At 51.0% G+C, this 21,371-nt stretch overlaps 1 protein-coding gene across 5 annotated transcripts in view; it reads left to right on the forward strand.

Annotated features, from left to right (window-relative positions):
- CILP (cartilage intermediate layer protein) overlaps window positions 1–20,850 on the forward strand; it is a 33,887-nt gene extending 13,037 nt beyond the window's left edge. Inside the window, exons 2-10 of one of the 5 annotated variants that reach the window (XM_007166016.3) lie at window positions 360–591; window positions 8,682–8,852; window positions 10,740–10,832; window positions 11,816–12,085; window positions 13,349–13,531; window positions 13,928–14,242; window positions 15,011–15,119; window positions 15,803–15,960; window positions 17,797–20,850. In XM_007166016.3, the coding sequence (XP_007166078.2) occupies window positions 8,774–8,852; window positions 10,740–10,832; window positions 11,816–12,085; window positions 13,349–13,531; window positions 13,928–14,242; window positions 15,011–15,119; window positions 15,803–15,960; window positions 17,797–20,162 (3,573 nt within the window). In that variant the 5' untranslated portion in view covers window positions 360–591; window positions 8,682–8,773 and the 3' untranslated portion in view covers window positions 20,163–20,850. The other 4 variants (XM_007166019.3, XM_007166020.3, XM_007166015.3 and 1 more) reach the window with 4 other exon arrangements.
- Window positions 20,851–21,371: the final 521 nt, after the last annotated feature.

A 21,371-nucleotide genomic window follows, 5' to 3' on the forward strand; every position in this document is an offset into this window, starting at 1 on the left:
GCTTTGCTTCTGGGAACAAAAAGCCAGCCCACTAAGAATGGTCTGTGCAGGCCCATGTCTGTTTCTCTTCCTCTGTCCCACCCTGTCTGGCTAAGCCTGCTCACCAAGGCCTTTCTAACCTCCATTTCCCCGTCCCTGCCTGCTCACCCGGGCCATCTGGAGTCCCACATCTTTATGGCCCAGGCGTTGTGTGGGTGAAAGATTCTGCTTGGAAAGAGGGAGGCTCCTTACACTTAACTTTCCACAGCTCTAACCCATTAAACGTCCACGGGTCCCAGGAATGCACAGCCAGAGAGGACAACTACCTGGCATCCGCCTCGCCTCACCCCTGACTGATGCCACCCCCATCACTACTGCAGGCTCTTCTGGGCTGCCAGCAAGCATCATGGTCAGAGCTGAAGCCGTACCACAACCAGAGCCACCTGGGGCCTCTCAGGGGAGTCATGAAAAGAGGCCTCGGGTCATGGGAAGCAAGCAGCAGAGTCTGGTAGATGCTTCGGGGCGAGCCTGATGAACCACCAGGGCAAACACATCCCACTGAGTGTGACTAGTCCAGGAGGGGAGTGTGAACACTCTTGCGATGACTCCCTGGTAAGTGTGCACCCAGTAATCCTGTACAAAATCATGAATGTGGGTGTCCCTGAGAAACAGCAGGGCACCGTGGGGACACTAAGACGTAAACTCAAGGCTGTGACCATGGTGAGTCACCACAGGGACAGTGAGGTGACCTTTTTTTTTAAGCTTGAAGAACATTCTGTGATGACCACAGTGAGCACACTACGCAAGGTGGAGGGCTCTACCTGACATGTCTTGGGAGATCTGCCAGACCATGGCCCATTCTCAGGGAATCTGCTCCCACCTACAACCTGTGCGGAGTAAGCACACCCTTACAAGACCAGGTGCTGACCGGCAGGCGGCAGTGCGTGCAGCAACCCGTGTGGCTTACATAGTTCTGAAGGTTTCTTTGTTTTTCTTCCATTTTCCAAGCTGGAGTTGTTATTATAGTTGCTCAGCTTTGCTCAACTCTTCTGGAATGTGTTGATATGGTTACAGGGTGAGGGGAAGTCATACATGGGTAGGTTTGCAGCAGAACAAAGGGAGTGTAAATGCTGAGGTTGACAGCTGTTAAAGTGGTCTCTTGATATCAGGATTCAACTACTGGTATCAAGGTTAGTAGTTAGACATTTCGGGTTGACTCCTACTAGGAAAGGGGTGGTTGTGGTTGTGGTTGTGTTTTAGGTGGGTACGTGTCACTTTTTACTTCCTAGCATCCGTTCTTCCTACTTCTGGGGACAGCACCACAATTTTCCTTTGAGAAAAATCAGTCCATGTGATTCCAGTGGGATGATCTACCCCTACCTCTGGAGGTGGGCTAATCAGAGCTTTCCACCCACATGGTTACAGGAACTGGGTCAGGAATGGGCCAATGAAAGCCCTTCCCAGGACTTCTGCTGGAAGCCGCATGCTTTTTCCATTGGAGATTTGAGATGTGCTAGAAGGGAGTCTGGAGCTTCTGGAAGATAATACATGGGAATGGCATCTGTTCCAGTTACTGTTGCTGTGTAACAAACTACCCCAAGTCTTAGTGGCTTAAATGATAATCATTTTATCATATCCCCTGAATTCTGTAGGTCAGGATTTCATGTAGGGCTTGACTGGGCCATTCTGCTTTTTATGACTTTGATTGAGGCCACTCAGTGGCATCCATCTGGTAAATGAGCTGGTCTGTCCTAGAGGGTACAAGACAGCTACACTCACATGACTGGTGATGTGAGGGCTGGAAGGCTGGGCTCAGCTGGGACTACCCACCAGAACACCTACACCAGGCCTCTCTGATTTGGTGGTCTCTGGGTAGTTAGCTGGCTTTCCCCAGAGCAAGCATCCCAAGTGGAAGCTGCATGACCTTTTCTGACCTAGCCTTAGAAGTTCACCTCATTCTTGGTTACAAGCAAGTCATAGCCCAGCTCAGATTCAAGGGGAAGGAAATTAGATTCTACCTCTTTTTTTTTTTTTTTTCATTTGTAGAGTATAAGACAGAGTGTCTTACAACCTCTTTTTTTTTAACATCTTTATCGGAGTATAATTGCTTTACAATGGTGTGTTAGTTTCTGCTTTATAACATAGTGAATCAGTTATACATATACATATGTTCCCATATGTCTTCCCTCTTGCATCTCCCTCCCTCCCACCCTCCCTATCCCACCCCACCTCTTGATGGCAGAGTAGGGCAGTCACCTTGTACAAGAACATGCGCAATGGGAGCTATCATTGCAGCCAACTTGGGAAAATACATACTGTGCTACTGCCTCCTTGGGAAAAAAGCCATCTCAGAGGAAGCAGTTGAGAAATGGAAAGAGAGCAGTCCTGATGATATTGTTTGAGTCCCTGGATCCAATTTTTCCCAGGACTTCAGTTATAACAACCATCAGTTTCCTTTCCTGCATAATCCAATCTGAGTTATGCTTTTGTCTCTTGCAACTGAAAGATCTTTTACTCTTAGCGTGTATATCAGTTATCTATTACAGTACAACAAATCACCCCAAAACCCAGTGGCTTAAAACAATGATTATTATTTCTCACGATTCTATGGGTGGCTAGACCATTTCTCTGCTGGTCTTACCTGGCTCACTTATGCAACTGCTGAGGTGGAAAATTCAAGATGGCCTCATTCACATGTCTGGCTGTTGGCTGGGGGCCTCAGTTCTCCTTCATGTGGTCTCTTATCCTCTAGGAGGATAGATTGACTTCTTTATATGGTGGTCTCAGGACTGTGTTCCTGGGGAGTGAAGGCGGCAAAGTCTCTTGAGTGTCATTTCTGTCATTCCTTTGTTCAAAGCAAGTGACAAAGCCAGCCCAGGTCAAAGGTGAGTAAAGAGACTCCACCTCATAATGGGAGAGTTGCAAAGAACTTGTGGCCATATTTAACCCACCACAGTACGATAGATAGCTGGATCATGTTAGATGGGGACATTTTTGAAATTAGTGTATGTATGGGAAGCAGGGTGTATGTGCCAGGCAGGCAGAGCCAGAGTGTTCTAGTATGTTCTTGCTGAGGAGCATATGGCTGGAGTGTCATTTCCATGGTGTCTCCTCTGAGCTGAGGGCACCCCATGACAAGGTCTACACTAGGTCACCGGTTCCCAGGGGCAACTCTGAGTTGAAGACCTACTGTGTCTGAGTGACTTCACCTCTCTGAGCCTCAGTTTTCCCTCTATAAAATGGGTGTGGTCATCCCTGCCTCGCAGATCAACTGTGAGGCTGAAGATGAGATGATGACCATGAATGTGCCTTGTATATTACAGGATGGTGAACATTATCATCTGAGACCCGAGAAGGAATAGTCAAGGTGGACCTAGGTGGTCAGAGAGGGCAGGAGGGAGGAGACTGAGATGGGGCATCGAAAGGTGGGGGACATTCACATGGGAGGGGAGGAAGGGCTGTATTTCAAGATGGGAAGCTGAGGAATAAAACTAAAAAGGCATTGGGTTGGAACAGTGACAGACTGTATCTAGGACAGGGAGGAGAACAACAGGGTCAGAGAGCGAGCTCTCCCACTCCCGTAGACTCTGGGTGTCTAGGCTCCCATACATACTGGGTCAGCAGCCCCTGAGGGTTACTCAGAGCTACAGTCAAGTCTTCCAGTCTCCAGGGATCATTAGTGGCTTGTCCCTACCCAGGCCTGCAAAGCCCCCTCAGGCTGCAGGGAGGCAATGATGGGAGCATGGGAGAGGTGGTCAGAGAGCATGTTAGAGACACAGCACCTTCCTCTGGAGCCACCAGCATCATGTCAGACCCTTCCCAGTGTTCCCAAGCTCCTTTCCCCTCAGCAGGGTGGGGACCCCTGGCCTTAGGCTTGGGTCACAGTTGGCCTGGCTAAACTTGGCTCCAAGCCCCTCAATCCCCTGGATAGAGGTGGGAGTGACTGATGGGTTTCAATGTGTTCCAAGCCAGGGCTTGGAGCTGTAGCAGACTAGCCTGGCCTGCAGAAGCCCCAGGTGGCCACTCATGGCTGGTGCTGACCCATCTGGGCCAGGCCCTGGACAGTCCAGATCTGTGGCCGCCTCCCAAGCCCTGACTATCCTAAGGTCGTGGCCAAGGAGAGCAGCGGCCTCTCCCTCAAAGGAGTCCTGGGAGCACTGGCTGGGAGCGGGCTCAGATTCCACCAGTCTAGCCCTGTGCAGTTCACAGCTCAGCCCCACTTGGGGACAGGAAAGGATTCTTTGATGGGGGAGGTAGGAGGACATGAGCTAGAGGGACACAACTGGCTGGGCTGTAATCAGAACCCAGGGATTCTAGCTCACAGTCCCTCAGCCTGTGCCAACCATGACAATACCCTCTGGCCACTGGGGCAGGATAGATGGGGCCTCAGTGTGAGTTCTGGGCCAAGCAAGGACACCTAGGCAGGAATCATGGCCTAAGGAGCTCCACTTTGCCAAGCCCTCACCTTATAGGCTTCCCTCCTCCCACTACAGAAAGAGAAGAGAGGGGTGCATTTGGGAGGCTGGGGAGACCTCTTTCACATACTCTGGGGTTCCATTGAGTAGAGGCCTTGGAAAGCAGCTGATTACCCTGACCTTGACCTCTGGTCCTCTGGTTTACCTTTCCCCACCTTCCTCTCCTGTCTACCTTGCTCTCCTTATCTAGACTCTGTGGTCAGGTAGCTTCTCTGGCCTCCCTCCTGACCTCTGGTGAGATTCTTTGGAGCTGTCATTTCTTCTTTTCTCTCCTTTCTGCAGTGTTTGTTGTCAGCATCTTATCAAATCTTGTAAGAGCTGGTGGGGGACTCAGAGCTCACTCAGTCCAAACTCCTGTTACACAGGTGGGGACACTGAGGTCCAGGGTCACTTGGGTCATTGCTTGTCCAAGATCACACATCAAAATTAGCAACAGAGCCAGCACTAGGCTTTTGACTCCCAAGTTCCTGTTTTTCTCCTGTTATTTGATCAGGCTATTGTGGTTCAGCCTTTGTCTGTCCATGGACCAGCAGAGTTCTCAGGGGCTTCACTCAGTTCAGAATTTGCCTTCACTTAGTTCAGGCTAAAGCTGCTTCATGGCTTGGCTCTGATAATAATTGGACCAGACTGGGCCTACTACAGGATCTATGGACCAAAAGCTGGGGGCCAGGAGGGAGACCAGGCTCCAACAGAAAAAGCAAACCAGCTCTGTGCCCCACATCTGCTTAGGGGCTGTCCCTGCTCAACATCCTTCCTCCACCATCCTCCTCTCCCCCAACAGCTCCTGTCCAAGATGATGCTCAGAGAAACAGAGCTCCTAAACCCTTGTTTGTACACACACACACACACACACACACACACACACATACACACATTCACATAGAGAGAAAGACACAGACACACACACATACAGCATATACACAGGCACAGACACACACAACCACACACGCACAGCTCTCTGGATAAGAGTGTGCACAGCTACACTGTGGGATCATTTCCATACAAGGCTCTTTCCTCTGAATGCATGGACACATCTCCTCCCTATGGCCTCCCAGTGCCCAGCCTGGAGCCTGCCCCCAAACAGGCACTCAGTGAGGGTGTGTGGAAAGAGTGAGCTGACACTGGTGTGGAGGGCCACATGGGCCAGGCCTCCATCTCCAGGCCCTGCATGAGGCAGAAAACCCAGCCCAGGCCAGATGAGCCTGAGACATGAGGCAGGCCTTGGAAGCTCCTGCTGTCTCCCTGGCTCACCCCTCCCCATCTTCTGCCTCCACCTGGTACTCTCTCCTTGTGTGGTCTGTTAACCAGCCGCATCAAAATCACCTGGGAGCTTGTTAGAAATGCAAAGTCTCGGGCTTCACCTCAGACCTACTGAACTAGAGAGTCTGGGTGAGGGGCCCAGCATCTGTGTTTTAACAAGCCCTCCAGGGGATTCTAATGCACGCTGAAATTACAGAACTGCTGCCTGTGACGACAGGCAAACTCATGCTGCAGGGGAGGCGGGTGAAGTCTGGAAACACAAGCATCTGCCTGTGCCACCTATGGGTAAGGCTGCTGTTCACTGCTGGTGGCACCCATACCCAAAGTCAGACACACACACACACACACACACACGCACATATGAGCATCTGGCAGGATCTCAGAGAATCCGCATGCAGGAGCTCCTCTCGGGTCCAATGGGTATAGGCAGGTACCCAAATTGAAGCAGGCAAAGGTAAGGAAGAACTACTCTCATCCTGTGCCCCACCATTCCTCTGTCCCTTGTCCCCTCTGAGGTTCCCTAAGTGCTCCCTCAGAAGCCACAGAAGCTGAGTAGTTGCCCAACTCAGACCAAGCTCCCCAAGCTGAGAGGCGAGGTGATCTGTGGCCCTAAGAGAGCTTGGGGTATGTGCTAAGGCCAGCAAAGTTCTTTCTCTGCATAGGTGGTGCAGGGCCAGGGCCATGCGAGGGATCAGCAAGCAAAGCTTAGGCAAGAGCATCCCACCTCCTGAGCTATGAAATGCTGCTCACATGTAGAATTGCCCTTGGCCGCTTCCCAGGCTGCTCAGTGCCCAACAGCCTCCCCACCCATCCCTCTGCTCTGGCCTATGGAGCCCCAGGCAGCTGCCCACCTGGCCCATCCCCAGGCCCTGCAGCCTCTCCCTCTGAGGATCTGGAAGCGAAATCCGGGCCCCTGGAGTCTGCAGGGGATGTGGGGAGGGGTGGGGAAGGCCGAGCTTCCTCAGGCTTGGATCTGGTTTCGCGGCCGCTTCCCGTGGTGCATTGCCACAGGCTGAGCCACCAGCTGTGCTATATAAGGCCCAGTGGCTGGACTGCTGGGGAGAGGAAGACTTGGACTCCCCAGCTGAGGAGTCCCGCTCAGGACACGGTGAGCCCCACTCCTACTCTCCTCAGCCCATCCCTGCACCCCACTGCCTGGCTCAGCTATTCCTGATCACCCCTTATCTCCCCCAGAGAAGACTCCCCTTTCTGCTTTGGAGTTCTCTCCTTTCTCCCATTGACCCAAGGTCTTTTCCCTCCCCCACCTGAGGATAGGGGCCCTCAGAGGGTCCCAGTCAGGATCTCTGTACCTCTGGGCGCTCTGCTTTTTTCCTGCGGTCAGCCAGTCTTCTTTCTCCGAGAGTTCTGGGACCCGTGGGATGGGGAGCCTCACCAGCAGAGCATATGCTGAAGAAACTTCCACGGGCTGCCAGATGGGAAATGGTTTTTCCACAAGGTGCCTCAGGCCATTTCGGCTTCCCAGATGGTTGCGGAGCAGTTCCAGACTGAACGCTGTGCAGGCCCACGGAGCGCTCAGCCCTCTGCTCAGAGCCTGGGAGCTTGGGATGAGACACACGAGAGCTGGAGACCTCGGGGACACCCGTGCTCTGTCCTCTGGGCTGAGAAACAGGTGGTGGTGGAGTTAGTGGGCTTAGAGCTGGATGCTGCAGCATGGGATTGGTCTGTTCTTCTGGGACAACAAAGTGCTGTTTTTTAAAAAATACATTTATTTATTTATTTGCGGGGTTTTTGTGTTCTTTTTTTGGCTGTGTTGGGTCTTCATTGCTGCACGTGGGCTTTCTCTAGTTGTGGTGAGTGGGGGCTACTCTTCGTTGCAGTGCGTGGGCTTCTCATTGTCATGGCTTCTCTTGTTGCGGAGCACGGGCTCTAGGCGCGCGGGCTTCAGTAGTTGTGGCACGTGGGCTCAGTAGTTGTGGCTTAAGGGCTCTAGAGAGCTGGCTCAGTAGTTGTGGCGCACGGGCTTAGTTGCTCCGCGGCATGTGGGATCTTCCCGGGCCAGGGCTTGAACCCGTGTCCTTTGCATTGGCAGGTGGATTCTTAACCACTGCGCCTCCAGGAAAGTCCCAACAAAGTGCTTTTGAATCTTTTTTCTAGAAAGGAGGAATCTCTCTTTTCTCACCACACCCTGGACTTTGGAGGTTGAAGGGAATCACTTTTGAATTTCCAGGCACTCGTCCGATTCTGGGTTGGCCAGAGCTCTGGGGAGAGAGAAAATTGAGCGGGAGCCTGGGCCGCTCCCCCTGCGTCCTTGCCCTATTGCCAGGCCTGCTCTCCTCTCCCCGTAACCCACGCTCAGCAGTTACTGGGGGGCCCTAGCCTCTCCCAGTGCGTCCCCTCTGCTCTCCCTCAGCAGGCTCTGGCTGTGTAACTCCCAGCCACGCCCCAAACAAACAGGCCAGAAATGTGTTCCAGCCGCAGCCAGTGCACATCTGGGAATGTGTTCATGGAGGTGGTGTGTCTAAAGCATCTGCACCCTTCAGCTGGCCTGCCCTGTGAGGCGCCACCGTAGTCGGGGCAGGGGCTGCATAGCCTTAATACGTAGGCCTGTTGTGTGAGAGTGGGAGCCCCACCAAGGGGTAGCAAAACATGCCCCCAAGCCCGGGTCTGGAAAGTGATTAATGAGTCACCCAGAGGCTGCCGCGGGTGAGCCCAGGCCCCTCCTCATTGTCAAGGAAACTTCTCACCCCTACTGTCACTTGTGTCCTATCTCGATGTGGGACCCTGGCACCTGGACCCGGGGTTTGAATCCAGGTCTGCCTCATGTGAACTCAGAGTCTGACTCTCTGCATCTTCCAAGCTGCCCAGATTTGCAATTTGGGCAGGTGTCACTCTCACAAGACTTCATTCTGTCCACCTTTCACCCTTGATAGGTCAAGAAATAGTTCTGCTCAAGCCCTAAGAGGTGACTCAGAGAAGTGGAGCCTGACAAGCTTTGTTTCTTTGCAGGTCACTGATCTGAGAAACTTCTCAGGGGATCACGTTCCAGGGACAATCCGACTCTGTGAAGGAGCCCTCACTCAACTCCTGCCACGTTCCCCATGGGACCTGGAGGAAAGATGGTGGTGATCAAGGCCTGCGTGTTCTTCTTCCTGGTCCTAGAGGTCACCTCTCTGTTGGGTACAGGCTAAGTATCTACTGTCTCTCTAATTCCCCACTTGTCATAATGAAGTCACTATGGTCTGGGACCCGGCTCTGCATCTGCCTTAAGCCACAGCAGTGGCACTAAGACCTGAGGCTGGTTTGTCTATTTATTCATAATTTATACCCTGCTTGTTTTCCTAAAGGATTTGAGATAAGTCCCAATATTAAAACTCACAGAACAGAATCTTTTAAGTGAGGAGCAGGGTAAGTGTCACTCAGAAGGCGGAAAAAAGATAAGAGGGTTACCACCGCCCCTGAGTGTTAAGTTTAGCTCTGAGCTTTCTGATAGCCAAAGCAAAAGGGATCACTGAGTTCTCACAGCCAGATTTTTGGTTTTAGTTTCATGAAAATTCATTTAGACCCTGTAGCCAAATTTCACAGAGACACCAGAACCCCTTCTGGTCTCCTTGTCCTCTGACCCCATTCTCTGGTGACACTGAGTTCTCAAGGGAACAGGTGGAGAGAATTTGCCTGGTGGGCTCCCCAAGGCTTCTAAGCATCAGAGCTCCCAGCACTATCCTGTATACTCTCTCCCATCTCCCCTTCCTTTCCTGATTTCTAGCCACATACTCAGGTAAAGCAAAAATATGCTCAAAATCCTCTCATAAAGCAGCGAGCACTGCAGGCTTTGTGACCACAGATGCAGGAACAAAGGCTGTCTCAGCATCTTGCCAAACCCTACATGTGCCCACCTCCTGCCTTGCTCTTTCTACCCTGACAGCTGCTGTTGGGGAAGATGATTAACATTCAGCCATCTGAGGGGAAATCAGATTAGTTTGATTAAAAGAGCTCCTATCACCCCAATTAAGCAGCAAAGAGAATACTGATTTGGCTCTCTCATGTGAGAGTTAATTACCTTTCAAAGCTTTTGCAGTGCTCTGCTCTGCTTTCTCCTTTCCATTTTGGAGCCCCCAACGCAGCCTCCGGTGGCGTGGGCCTGGAGGCTCACTGCCTGTGGCCCGAGGTCCCTATACCCTTCCTCAGGCAGACTTTGCCAGCCTGGGGTCAGAAAATTAAAGGACCACTCCTCCAGTTAGGCTCTATGAGGGTGAGGGTGGATTCCCAAAGCCAAACTTTGCCAGGAGAAGGGAAATGGACATCTATTGTCCAGGTCTTGAGCTAAAAGGAGTTGCTAACACTTATTCAGCAAACATTCTGTGCTAGGCATTGTTCTAAGTGGATCTTATGAATGAGCTTATTTAATCTCTACAATCCTCTGAGATAGGAACTATTATTATCCTCACTTTATGATGAGAGGTCAGATGAGTTAAGTATCTGGCCCAAGGTCACACAGTCAGGAAGTGGCAGAGTGACTGGGGCTCACAGTCTCAATCTCCGTATACTTCAGAGATGTTTACTTTGTGTTACCTCATGGAATCCTCATGCCAACTGGACCACCATATGTGCGGTGGGAACTAATATGTCCATTTTACAGATGAGGAAAGTGAGGTTCCATTCCGCCAAGAAGAACAGGCTCAAACCCTAAAGTAGGAGCCCCAGCTGCTCAGCAGCATCCCATGGTCCCTTTCTAGAACAAGAGTGAAAAGAGAACCACCATTCGTTGACCATGCGCTGCATGCCATGTCCCTTTACCTTCACCATCACCCTGAATATGCACCAGGACCCTATGATGTGGTGATTGTTGATGCAGCTCTATTTTATGGGGAAACAGATTTAAAGGAATAAAGCTTTTGTGAAGTCACACAGCCAGTAAGTGGCAGAGTGGGGATGTGAACCCACACCCAGTACTTATGTTCCATCCTCCACATCACACTGCTTCCCTATGTCTTGAGAGACTAGTAGCAGGACCCTGCTGGGCCCCTGTAACTGTTTTGGCCTCTCACTTATCCTCCTGGCCCTCAGGGAGGCAGATGATGCTCACTCAGTCGGTGAGAAGAGTCCAGCCTGGGAAGAGGACCTCAGGCATCTTTGCCAAGCCTGCTGACCCCCTGGACAGTGAGTTGTGGCTGAAGCAGGGAGTGACTGGGGGGAGGGTTTTTACTGAGCTTGCTAAGAGGATCTCTGCAGCCAGGGAACAATGTCAGGGCTCCATAGAAACCCACTTTTTTTTTTTTTTAATTTTCAAAAATGTTTTATTTGTAGCTACTTGGCTAATGGTCATGGTTGTAATATATATATATATATTTAGATATCTTTTTTTTAACATCTTTATTGGAGTGTAATTGCTTTACAATGTTGTGTTAGTTTCTGCTGTATAACAAGGACCTAGAGTCTGTCATACAGATTGAAACCCACTTTTAAAAGGCATTTGGGGACTTCCCTGGTGGTCCAGTAGTTAAGACTCCATGCTTTCCACTGCAGGGGGTGTGGGTTCCATCCCTGGTGGGGGAACTAAGATCCTGCATGCTGTGCGGTGTGGCAAAAAAAAAAAAAAAAAAGGCATTTGGCCTACATCTCTGTCCAGCCAGAGGGACCAAGTATATAGGACAGCTCAGAATCATGAAGCTGCCTGATAGCTTCCAGAAATGCTGTAGGGCTTGCTGGGGCCAGAGCACAGGCTGGCAGGGAGAGAGTGGGGAGATGAGGATGGAGAGATACCAGGGGCCAGCTCACCAGCACCTGAATGCCTGGTTAAGAGAGTTAAAGCCAGGAGTGATGTGGCCCAAGCCACGTGGAGAAAGCTCACCCTGACTGCAGTGTTTGGAGAGGGGTGGGGATGGGTTCGGAGGAAGCTGGAGGTAGAGACCCAGGCAGGAAGTTTCTGACATGGTACAGCCAAGGCTGCTGAGAGCTTTAACAGAACCTTTGGCAGTAGGGTGTGCAGAAGTGTAAGAGATTGGAGAGATGCTGGAGAGAGAGATGCGATGAGGGCCTGAGACCAGTGAGGGACGGGTGAGGGGTATTAGGGATGACTTGCAGAGGTTGAGCTCACCTGGAGCTCCAGGGCCTGGCTCCTCTCCTACCTGGCTCTCTCTCAGGTCCTGGGGAGTGGACAACGTGGTTCAACATCGACCACCCAGGTGGGTGGGGCGACTACGAGCGGCTGGATGCCATTCACTTCTACTACGGGGACCGGGTGTGTCCTCGGCCCCTGCGGCTAGAGGCTTGGACCACCGACTGGATACCCGCAGGCAGCACTGGCCAAGTGGTCCATGGCAACCCCCTTGAGGGCTTCTGGTGCCTCAACAGGGAGCAGCGGCCTGGCCAGAACTGCTCCAATTATACCGTGCGCTTCCTCTGCCCGCCAGGTGAGCCTGACCAGTCCCCACCCGCTACCTCCCACCAGCCTCTGCAAAGGGAGAGCCAGGACCTGCGTCCGGCTACGGGAACTCTGGTTATCACACACATACACATGCTTTGACTCCATAATAACCCATTAGTGTCATGAGAACCATAATCTTCCCAATAGTGTTCTGTGTTGATGGGTAATTTCCTTTCAATCCACTTTACTGAGTGCATGTGGCACGGTGGTGAAGACCCCAGGCTCTGCAGTTGGGCTGCTTGGTTTGAATCTGGGCCTACCATCTCTACTGCGTTCCTTAGGCAAATGTTCTGAAGCTCTCTGAGCCTCAGGTTTCTCACATGTAGAACAGGGGTAATATTAGTAATCCTTCGTAGGGGTTTTTATGAGGATTAAATGAGATAATGAACGTAGAGGGCTTAATGCAGGTGAAGGTCCACTAAGTGTCAGTTTCTATGTTAGTTCTTCTGTGCCAGACACTGTTAGTTATCTACATTACTCAACCTTTACAACTGACCTGTGAGGAATCTCCATTTTGACAAGTTATTCCAGGTTCAGGGAGTTTAGGTAACTTCTTGGGACGACACAGCTGATAAATGGAACGCTGGGATTTAAACCCATGCCTGTGTTTGCAGAGCCCAAGAGTTCGTGCTCTTTCCATCCCCTCTCCCCACACTGGATAATTCAGAGCCAGCTGCAGGCCTGCCCACTTCTTGGATATGCACGCTCCCCTCCCAGGATCCTGCCAGTGAACACGGCCTGACCCTGCAGGCCCAGGAGGCAGTGGTGGTCGTCTGGAGTGGGAGCTCAGGCTGAGCAAGGTCTCCTGAGTGAGGTCCGAGGCCTCCATTCTTGTACACAGGCCTCAGACCAGAGGTGAGGAGGGTGGGCAGAGGGGGCTTGATGTCACTGAGGCCCCAGGCCCTGACTTCCCGGGGGGCCCTTCTTCAGGAGCATGGGTAAAGGGTAAGATGGTGCTATCCCTGCACCTCCTAGGACAGCGCATCAAAGTCCCAGTGCTTGGCCAACAAGTCCCTCTCAGGGCCACCCCTAGGCCATTCGGTGTTTTTGTAAAACTTAGAGACACCACTTCCTCAAGACTCTTGATGTCCATCTGTTGGAAAGATCATTGCAGGAAATAGAAATATCAGTGACATCTATGATGTAAATGGAGGCCTTGCTCTCTGAGAAAAAACAGCCTCTGGGTCAGATTTCCTGACAGAGTCCCTTTGAGAGGGAAGTCAGACCATCTGCTGCTCCTGCTTTGCAGGATCCCTGCGCCAAGACACAGAGCACAGCCTCTGGAGCCCGTGGTCTCCCTGGAGCAAGTGTTCTGCTGCTTGTGGTCACCCTGGGGTCCAGACCCGAACACGCACCTGCTTGGCGGAGACGGTGTCACTGTGCAATGATGCCACCGAGCAGGGTCGGCTCTGCATGGAGCAGGCCTGTTCAGGTACTACCCCTGCTCTTGGTACTGGGCAGGCATGGGGCTGGGGCTGAAGCAGCCTAGAATAGATTAGAGGGTCAGACTGAGACAGATTCATCCATTCATTCATCAAGTATTAACTGAGCATCTATTACGTGCACCGATGGGGGATGTAGAGGATAACATGGGAGCATAGTGCACGGTCAATTATTATAGCTTAGGGGAATTGAGGAAGGCTTCCTAGAGGAGGTGTCCTGAGCTAAGTCCTGAAGGATGAGTAGGAATTAGTCATGCAGGCTGATGAGGAAGGGTAACAAAGGCCTAAGGGGGAGAGGAAGCATATGTGAGTCCACAGGCTGGGACGTGACTGAAGGAGGGCCAGAATCCACACATGCCCTCCTCATGTGGCCCCTTCTTCCACAGCCTGTGACCTGACCTGCCCCATGGGCCAGGTGAATGCTGACTGTGACGCCTGCATGTGCCAGGACTTCGTGCTGTATGGGGCTGTCTCCCTCCCTGGGGGTGCCCCAGCCTCAGGGGCTACTGTCTACATCCTGACCAAAACACCTAAGCTATTGACCCAGACGGACAGCAGCGGGAGGTTCCGAGTCCCTGGCTTGTGCCCTGATGGCAAAAGCATCCTGAAGATCACAAAGACCAAGTTTGCCCCTATCAGTCTCACAATGCCTAAGACTAGACTGAAGGCAGCCACCATCAAGGCGGAGTTCATGAGGGCAGGTACTTAACTTCTCTGGGATAGGGCTGGGGAGAAGGCTGGACTTTTAAATAAAAGGATTACAGTACTAAGAGCTGGCTTCCCAGGTTGCCCAGAGTAAAACTCAAAAATCCCCAAGTCCCAACATCATCTGCCAGACCCCCCATTCCTTCTCTTCTCTCTTCCCCTCTCCTCTCCTATTATAGTCCCCTCCACCCACATTGAGTCACTCTACTCCTATCTGTTCCTCAAACACACGGGCACACTCCTGCCTCAGGGCCTTTGCACTTGCTATATACTCTGCTTGGAGTGTTCTTCCCCCAGATATTGGCATGGCTTGCTCCCTCAAATGTATGAGTTCTTTTCTGGTCACCTTATCTAACATAGTCAATTACAATACAGTATAACGTTTGAAGGGCATAGAGAGAGAGGCTGGGGGAATTCAGAAATGGTGCAGAATGGCCAGAAAATTCTGCTGGAGTCAGCAGAGCAGCCAGCACTGTCTCAATGGCAGTGTTTGGGAATCTTGGCTGGTACAAGGTCCCCTTGGTTCTCCACTGCCTCACCCAGATGCTGCCCAAGAGGCCATGGGAGCAGGTTCCAGGCTGCGTAGATGGAGGGAGTGGACTCCATTCTGGACCAGCTACTTATTAGGACCATTAGAGAGGGGCTGGGTGGTGTGTGTGAAGTTGTACAATTTTAACACATGTCAAAATACCTGAGGGAGCAAGGCTCTGGAGAACCTGTCACAAAGAAAAACCCAAAACACCATGTCTCATCTTCTGTCTCAGAGACTCCATACATTGTGATGAACCCCAAGACAAAAGCACGGAGAGCTGGGCAGAGTGTGTCCCTGTGCTGTAAGGCCACGGGGAAGCCCAAACCAGACAAGTATTTCTGGTGAGTATTCTGCCAGCTGCCTGGCCCAGTTCTCCTCTTGGAAACCAGAGCTTTCTTGCATTGGGTCTGGACTTATTAATCATGACAATAACCGATAGAATAAAGTTACAAGTAAGGCCCTGGTGCAGAGCCAGGAAACGGGCACTTACAAGTGGGGGCCAGCAGGGTTGAGGCCACCCAGACAACGAGCAAGCCCTGTTGTTGTCCTATCAAAGCTGGGGTCCCCCCAGAGCAGCTCTGGTCTTGGGGTCCTGACTCATATCCTTGGGACACAGAACCAGGTTCCCCAGCCCTAATTTCCCAGACAAGGGCAAACAAGGTCAGTGTCCCCAGTGGCTGTCCTTTACCCTTCACAAACATTTTATAGCCATTATCTTGTTTGACCCTCTCAACAATTCTATGGAGTCAGCTAGGAATCACTGCTCCTATTTCATAGAACAGGAAGCTGAAACTCAGATGTGAAATGATTTGTCTAAGGGTCCATAGCCAGTTAGTGGTGGGGCTGAGACTCAGAATCGAGTCCCCTGACTCCCAGACCAGTCAATGTTCTTGAATGAGCTGAGTCAGTGGTGGTGTTGGTGTCTGCAGGGACCCGTCCACCATCTGCCTTGCTCCTGGCACTGTCCCCAAGGATACCAGCCCTCCTACTGCCCCCTCAGGCTGTCCCTCTCCATCCCTTGCAGGTACCATAACAGCACACTGTTGGACCCCTCCCTCTACAAACACGAGAGCAAGCTGGTGCTGAGGAACCTGCAGCGGGACCAGGCCGGGGAGTACTTCTGCAAGGCCCAGAGTGACGCTGGGGCTGCAAAGTCCCATGTCGCCCGGCTGACTGTCATAGGTAAGACTGTCAGGGCCCCTGGGGAACCCCTGCTACAGCACTGGGGAGCACCCCAGTGGGCATTCCTGGGCAGTAAAACCTTGGGCTTTTCTGGACTGTGCACAGTGCTGTGCTCTCTGGGACACAAAGATGGCACAGACCTCGATCCTACCCTCACAGAGCTGCCACTCCAGGACGGGTGGAGAAATAAGAGACAAGTCAGTAAAGATGGAAAAAATGTAGTTAAAACAGGAGATAAGGAGTTGTGGACTCTATAGATGAGAGACAGAGACCTTCCAGGTGGGAGTGACTATGGCTGGTTGCTTGAGGCTTAAGTAGTGGTTCTCTGCCTTGGCCGCCCATTGGAATCATCTGTTGAGTTTTTAAAAATACTGACGCCTGGGTCTTACCTCCAGAGAGCCTGATTTCATTGGTTTGGGATGTGGCCTGGTCATGCACAGGTTAAAATCTCCCCCAGGTAATTCTAATTTGCAGCCAATGCTGTGAATCCCTGGTCTTAAACAATGGCCAGGGTCTGTGTGTATGGAGATGGGAGCATTCCAGATCAAGGGGCCAGCATGAGCAAGGTATAGAAGTGGGAAACTGAGGGGGCTTTACAAGAAAGGGGGACCTGATTAAAGCTGGTTTCTAGAAGTGAGCTGGAGGAGGAGAGACTGGAGGCCAAGACCAATCAGTAAACTGTACTTGGAAAGTGAAGGAGAAGGAGGATATCTTAGTTATTGTCCTAAACAAAACCAAACAAAAGGCAGAAGAAATTTTGTTGGAAGGATTTTGAAATATTTCAGAGACCAAGAAAGTTGAGTAACACACCTCAGGACAGGCAGGACACAGGGCACTTGAACCTTGGCAGAGGAGATGTGGAAAACTGTCAGCAGTGGTTCCCAGCTCATTATACCAATGCTCCCTGCTTGTCACAGTTATTCTTTCTTTCTTTTTTTTTTTTCAGTTATTCTTAATACTTTAAATTTTTAATATTTTCAATTAAGGATTTTTTTACTATTCTAAAGTTAAATTTACAGATAATAACTACATATAATTTCCAAATATATATGCACATGGCCCTAATAACATAAAAGGGAAATACAAAGAAAATAATTTTAATACAAAATAGTATGTATTTCAATATGTAAGTGCTTTGGCATAATGACACAAGAACATCAACCAAGAGGTCAGACACTTGCACTTGAATCCAGTCACCATGAATGTGACAGCTACAAATGCTGATGGATACAGGGGCATCATTTCACATTCCTTGGGCAATTGTTGTAGGTACATGATTTTTCTGAGACAAGAAGCAATTCTTGGTATTTTTCCAAGCTAAACAAAGTACAATCTTAGCTTGATTTATATGGTAGTTGCATTCTTGAAAAATTCAATGTATGGTAAAGCCATGTAGAAAATACCAGGCTCCGATAATTTTAAACAAGTTTTCCACCTACATGAATGTCTATAGAATACATGAAAGTCAAACAGGATGCAGAAGAATTCTTTATGAGAGACAGTGTCAGGCACTGCAGAAAACAGAGCTGCAAGGCCCCCTGCCCACTATAAGTCAGTAGCACTGCCAATTTTGGTGGTAACTCAAAACACCCTCACGAATTTTCAAGACCCCTCCAATTAGGACGATTACTCTAGTGGTCTCAGCAGCAAACTCTGTTCCCTGTGTGTGAAATGGAATTAGTAATAGCTGTTCTATCTCCCTCAGAGGAGTTCTGTGAGAGTTGGGATCACACAAGTACTTTGAAAACCCTAAAGTATGGCAGAGAGGGGAGGTTGAGGTTCCCTTTATGTAGGAAAAGAACTTGCATTTAATATCCAAACTATTTCCCTCCATAGCCCCCGATGAGACTCCTTGCAACCCAACCCCCGAGAGCTACCTTATCCAGCTGCCCCATGATTGTTTCCAGAATGCCACCAACTCCTTCTACTATGATGTGGGTCATTGTCCTGTCAAGACCTGTGCAGGGCAGCAGGATAATGGGATCAGGTGCCAGGATGCTGTGGATAACTGCTGTGGGATCTCCAAAACAGAGGAGAGGGAGATCCAGTGCAGTGGTTACACGCTGCCCACGAAGGTGGCCACGGAGTGCAGCTGCCAACGGTGTACGGAGACCCAGAGTATCGTGCGGGGACGCGTCAGCGCCTCTGACAATGGGGAACCCATGCGCTTTGGCCACGTGTACATGGGGAACAGGCGTGTGAGCATGACTGGCTACAAGGGCACGTTCACCCTCCACGTCCCTCAGGACACTGAGAGGCTGGTGCTCACATTTGTGGACAGGCTGCAGAAGTTTGTCAACACCACCAAAGTGCTGCCCTTCAATAAGAAGGGGAGTGCGGTGTTCCATGAGATCAAGATGCTTCGGTGGAAAGAGCCCATCACCTTGGAGGCCATGGAGACCAACATTATCCCCTTGGGGGATATGGCTGGTGAAGATCCTGTGGCTGAGCTGGAGATCCCATCCAAGAGTTTCTACCGGCAGAACGGGGAGCCCTACACAGGAAAAGTAAAGGCCAGTGTGACCTTCCTGGACCCCCGGAATATTTCCACAGCTACTGCTGCCCAGAGTGACCTGAACTTCATCAATGATGAAGGAGACATCTTCCCCCTTCGGACATACGGCATGTTCTCTGTGGACTTCACAGATGAGGCCACCTCAGAGTCACTTAATGTTGGCAAGGTGAAGGTCCACCTCGACTCAACCCAGGTCAAGATGCCAGAGCACTTGCCCATGATGAAACTCTGGTCACTCAACCCAGGCACAGGGCTGTGGGAGGAGGAAGGTGACTTCAAATTTGAAAGCCAAAGGCGGAACAGAAGGGAGGACAGGACCTTCCTGGTGGGCAACATGGAGATCCGTGAGAGGAGGCTATTTAACCTGGATGTCCCTGAAAGCAGGAGGTGCTTCATCAAGGTGAGGGCCTACCGAAGTCAGAGGTTCTTGCCCAGTGAGCAGATGCAGGGTGTCGTGGTCTCTGTGATCAACCTGGAGCCCAGGACTGGCTTCTCCTCCAACCCCAGGGCCTGGGGCCGCTTTGACAGTGTCATCACTGGCCCCAATGGGGCCTGTCTGCCTGCCTTCTGCGATGACCAGTCCCCTGATGCTTACTCTGCCTACGTCTTAGCCAGCCTGGCTGGGGAAGAACTGGAAGCAGTGGAGTCTTCTCCTAAATTCAACCCAAATGCAATTGGTGTCCCTCAGCCCTACCTCAACAAGCTCAAGTACCGCCGGACAGACCATGAGGACCCACAGGTCAAGAAGACAGCTTTCCAGATCAGCATGGCCAAGCCAAGGCCCAACTCAGCTGAGGAGAGCAATGGACCCATCTATGCATTTGAGAACCTCCAGGCATGCGAGGAAGTACCTCCCAGTGCGCCCCACTTCCGGTTCTACCAGATTGAGGGGGATCGATATGACTACAACACGGTCCCTTTCAACGAGGATGACCCCATGAGCTGGACTGAAGACTACCTGGCATGGTGGCCCAAGCCAATGGAGTTCAGGGCCTGCTATATCAAGGTGAAGATCATGGGGCCACTGGAGGTGAACGTGCGATCCCGTAACATGGGGGGCACCCACCGGCAGACAGTAGGAAAGCTGTACGGAATCCGGGATGTGAAGAGCACGCGGGACAGGGACCAGCCCAATGTCTCAGCTGCCTGTTTGGAGTTCAAGTGCAGTGGGATGCTCTATGACCAGGACCGTGTAGACCGCACGCTGGTGAAGGTTATCCCCCAGGGCAGCTGCCATCGAGTCAGCGTAAACTCCATGCTGCATGAGTACCTGGTCAACCACCTACCACTGCCGGTCAACAACGACACCAGTGAGTACACCATGCTGGCGCCTTTGGACCCACTGGGCCACAACTATGGCATCTACACTGTCACTGACCAGGACCCTCGCACGGCCAAGGAGATCGCACTTGGCCGGTGCTTTGATGGCACATCTGATGGCTCCTCCAGAGTCATGAAGAGCCATGTGGGAGTGGCCCTGACCTTTAACTGCATAGAGAGGCAGGTGGGCCGTCAGAGTGCCTTCCAGTACCTCCAAAGCATCCCAGCCTGGCCCTCCCCCGCAAGCAGTGTCAGGGGAAGAGCGCCCTCAAGGAGGCAGCGGGCAAGTCAGGGTGGCCAGCGCTGGCGCAGAGGGGTGGCCTCTCTGAGGGTTTCTGGGGTTGCTCAGCAGCCTCTGAGCAACTAAGGCTTGTGGTACTTCCCTTCTCCCCACAGCCATTGTGAGACTGATGCCCAAACTGTCACTCGGTTAATTTAAGCCCATCTGTTCTGGTGCAACTTGCTCGTTTGTTTCTTCATTCCCTTACTTACTGTCTTTGTCCCGTGATACTGATTGGCATGGAGCCCCCAGAATGTCAAAATGAAGCCTCTTTGCCCTGTTCTTTACAAGAAACACAGGAAATTGGCCACGGGCAAACTCTGTGGCTTTGAGCATTCTTCATTTAGTGCCATACATGGAAATGTCCTTCATTTTCTTTTTTGCATGGTTTTGCCCACCTCTACAATAATGATAATCTGATGTTGAAGATCAAATAACCAATATGAAACATATTTCTTGGCCTTGCTCCACAGGATGTAAGCAAGGCCTCCATCACAGTTCATACATATAAAAGGTGGTAAAATATTTTTACTTGAATTGTAAATAACATTTATTTCTTTGCTGAATCTGGAACTCTAGTGCACGTTCAGTGTTACACTGTTGAGTATAGGGTAATCATAGTTCCTCTACCAAGTCTGGAAAAAACATCTGGTATCCACAACTGCCCTAGGTTGCTAATTATATTAGCGTGTTTCCCTTTATATTTGCTTTTGTTCTTTCTAGAAGCCCAGTGTGGCCCAGAACAGATGTCAATAAATGCACATTTTGTACTTGATTTTGAAGTCACAGACCTGTCTTTAAACCATTAAACTGAGCCAACTGCTCAGAGGGACAGAGAGGTCTCTGGAAAGTGGTCACCAGGTGGCATGAGGCACAGTGCCACCTAACCCTAAGTTACAGGGCTGGATGACTAGGCACATATTCTACTGGTCAAGTTTGTTCTCATAGATCATGTTTTCCATTTGCAGAGAAGAACAGAGATTCCTGGAGTTGTGAGCCCCTCCCAGATGTTCTGAGCCCCTGAGCAAAGCTGAAAACATGTCCTGATTTTTTTTTCCTTTCTTTCATTCCAGTAATGGGGAGCTTATACAATGGCTTGGCCCAGGGTCTGGCAAGCTGGCCCAGTGGTCCTTTGGCATTCCCCCACAGCCTGCTGCCTTCTCCAGCTGGGCTGGCTGACCTCACTCAGAAGTGATGGGCTTTTTCTTTTTTTATTCCAAGCTCTTCTAAAGATGCCCAGCTTTTCCAGACACCAGCCTCTGTGTGTAACAGCCTCTGCCAGGTAACGAACTCTGT

This window comes from Balaenoptera acutorostrata, chromosome 3 (assembly GCF_949987535.1).
Source record: "Balaenoptera acutorostrata chromosome 3, mBalAcu1.1, whole genome shotgun sequence".
In the NCBI taxonomy this organism is placed as follows: domain Eukaryota; kingdom Metazoa; phylum Chordata; class Mammalia; order Artiodactyla; family Balaenopteridae; genus Balaenoptera; species Balaenoptera acutorostrata.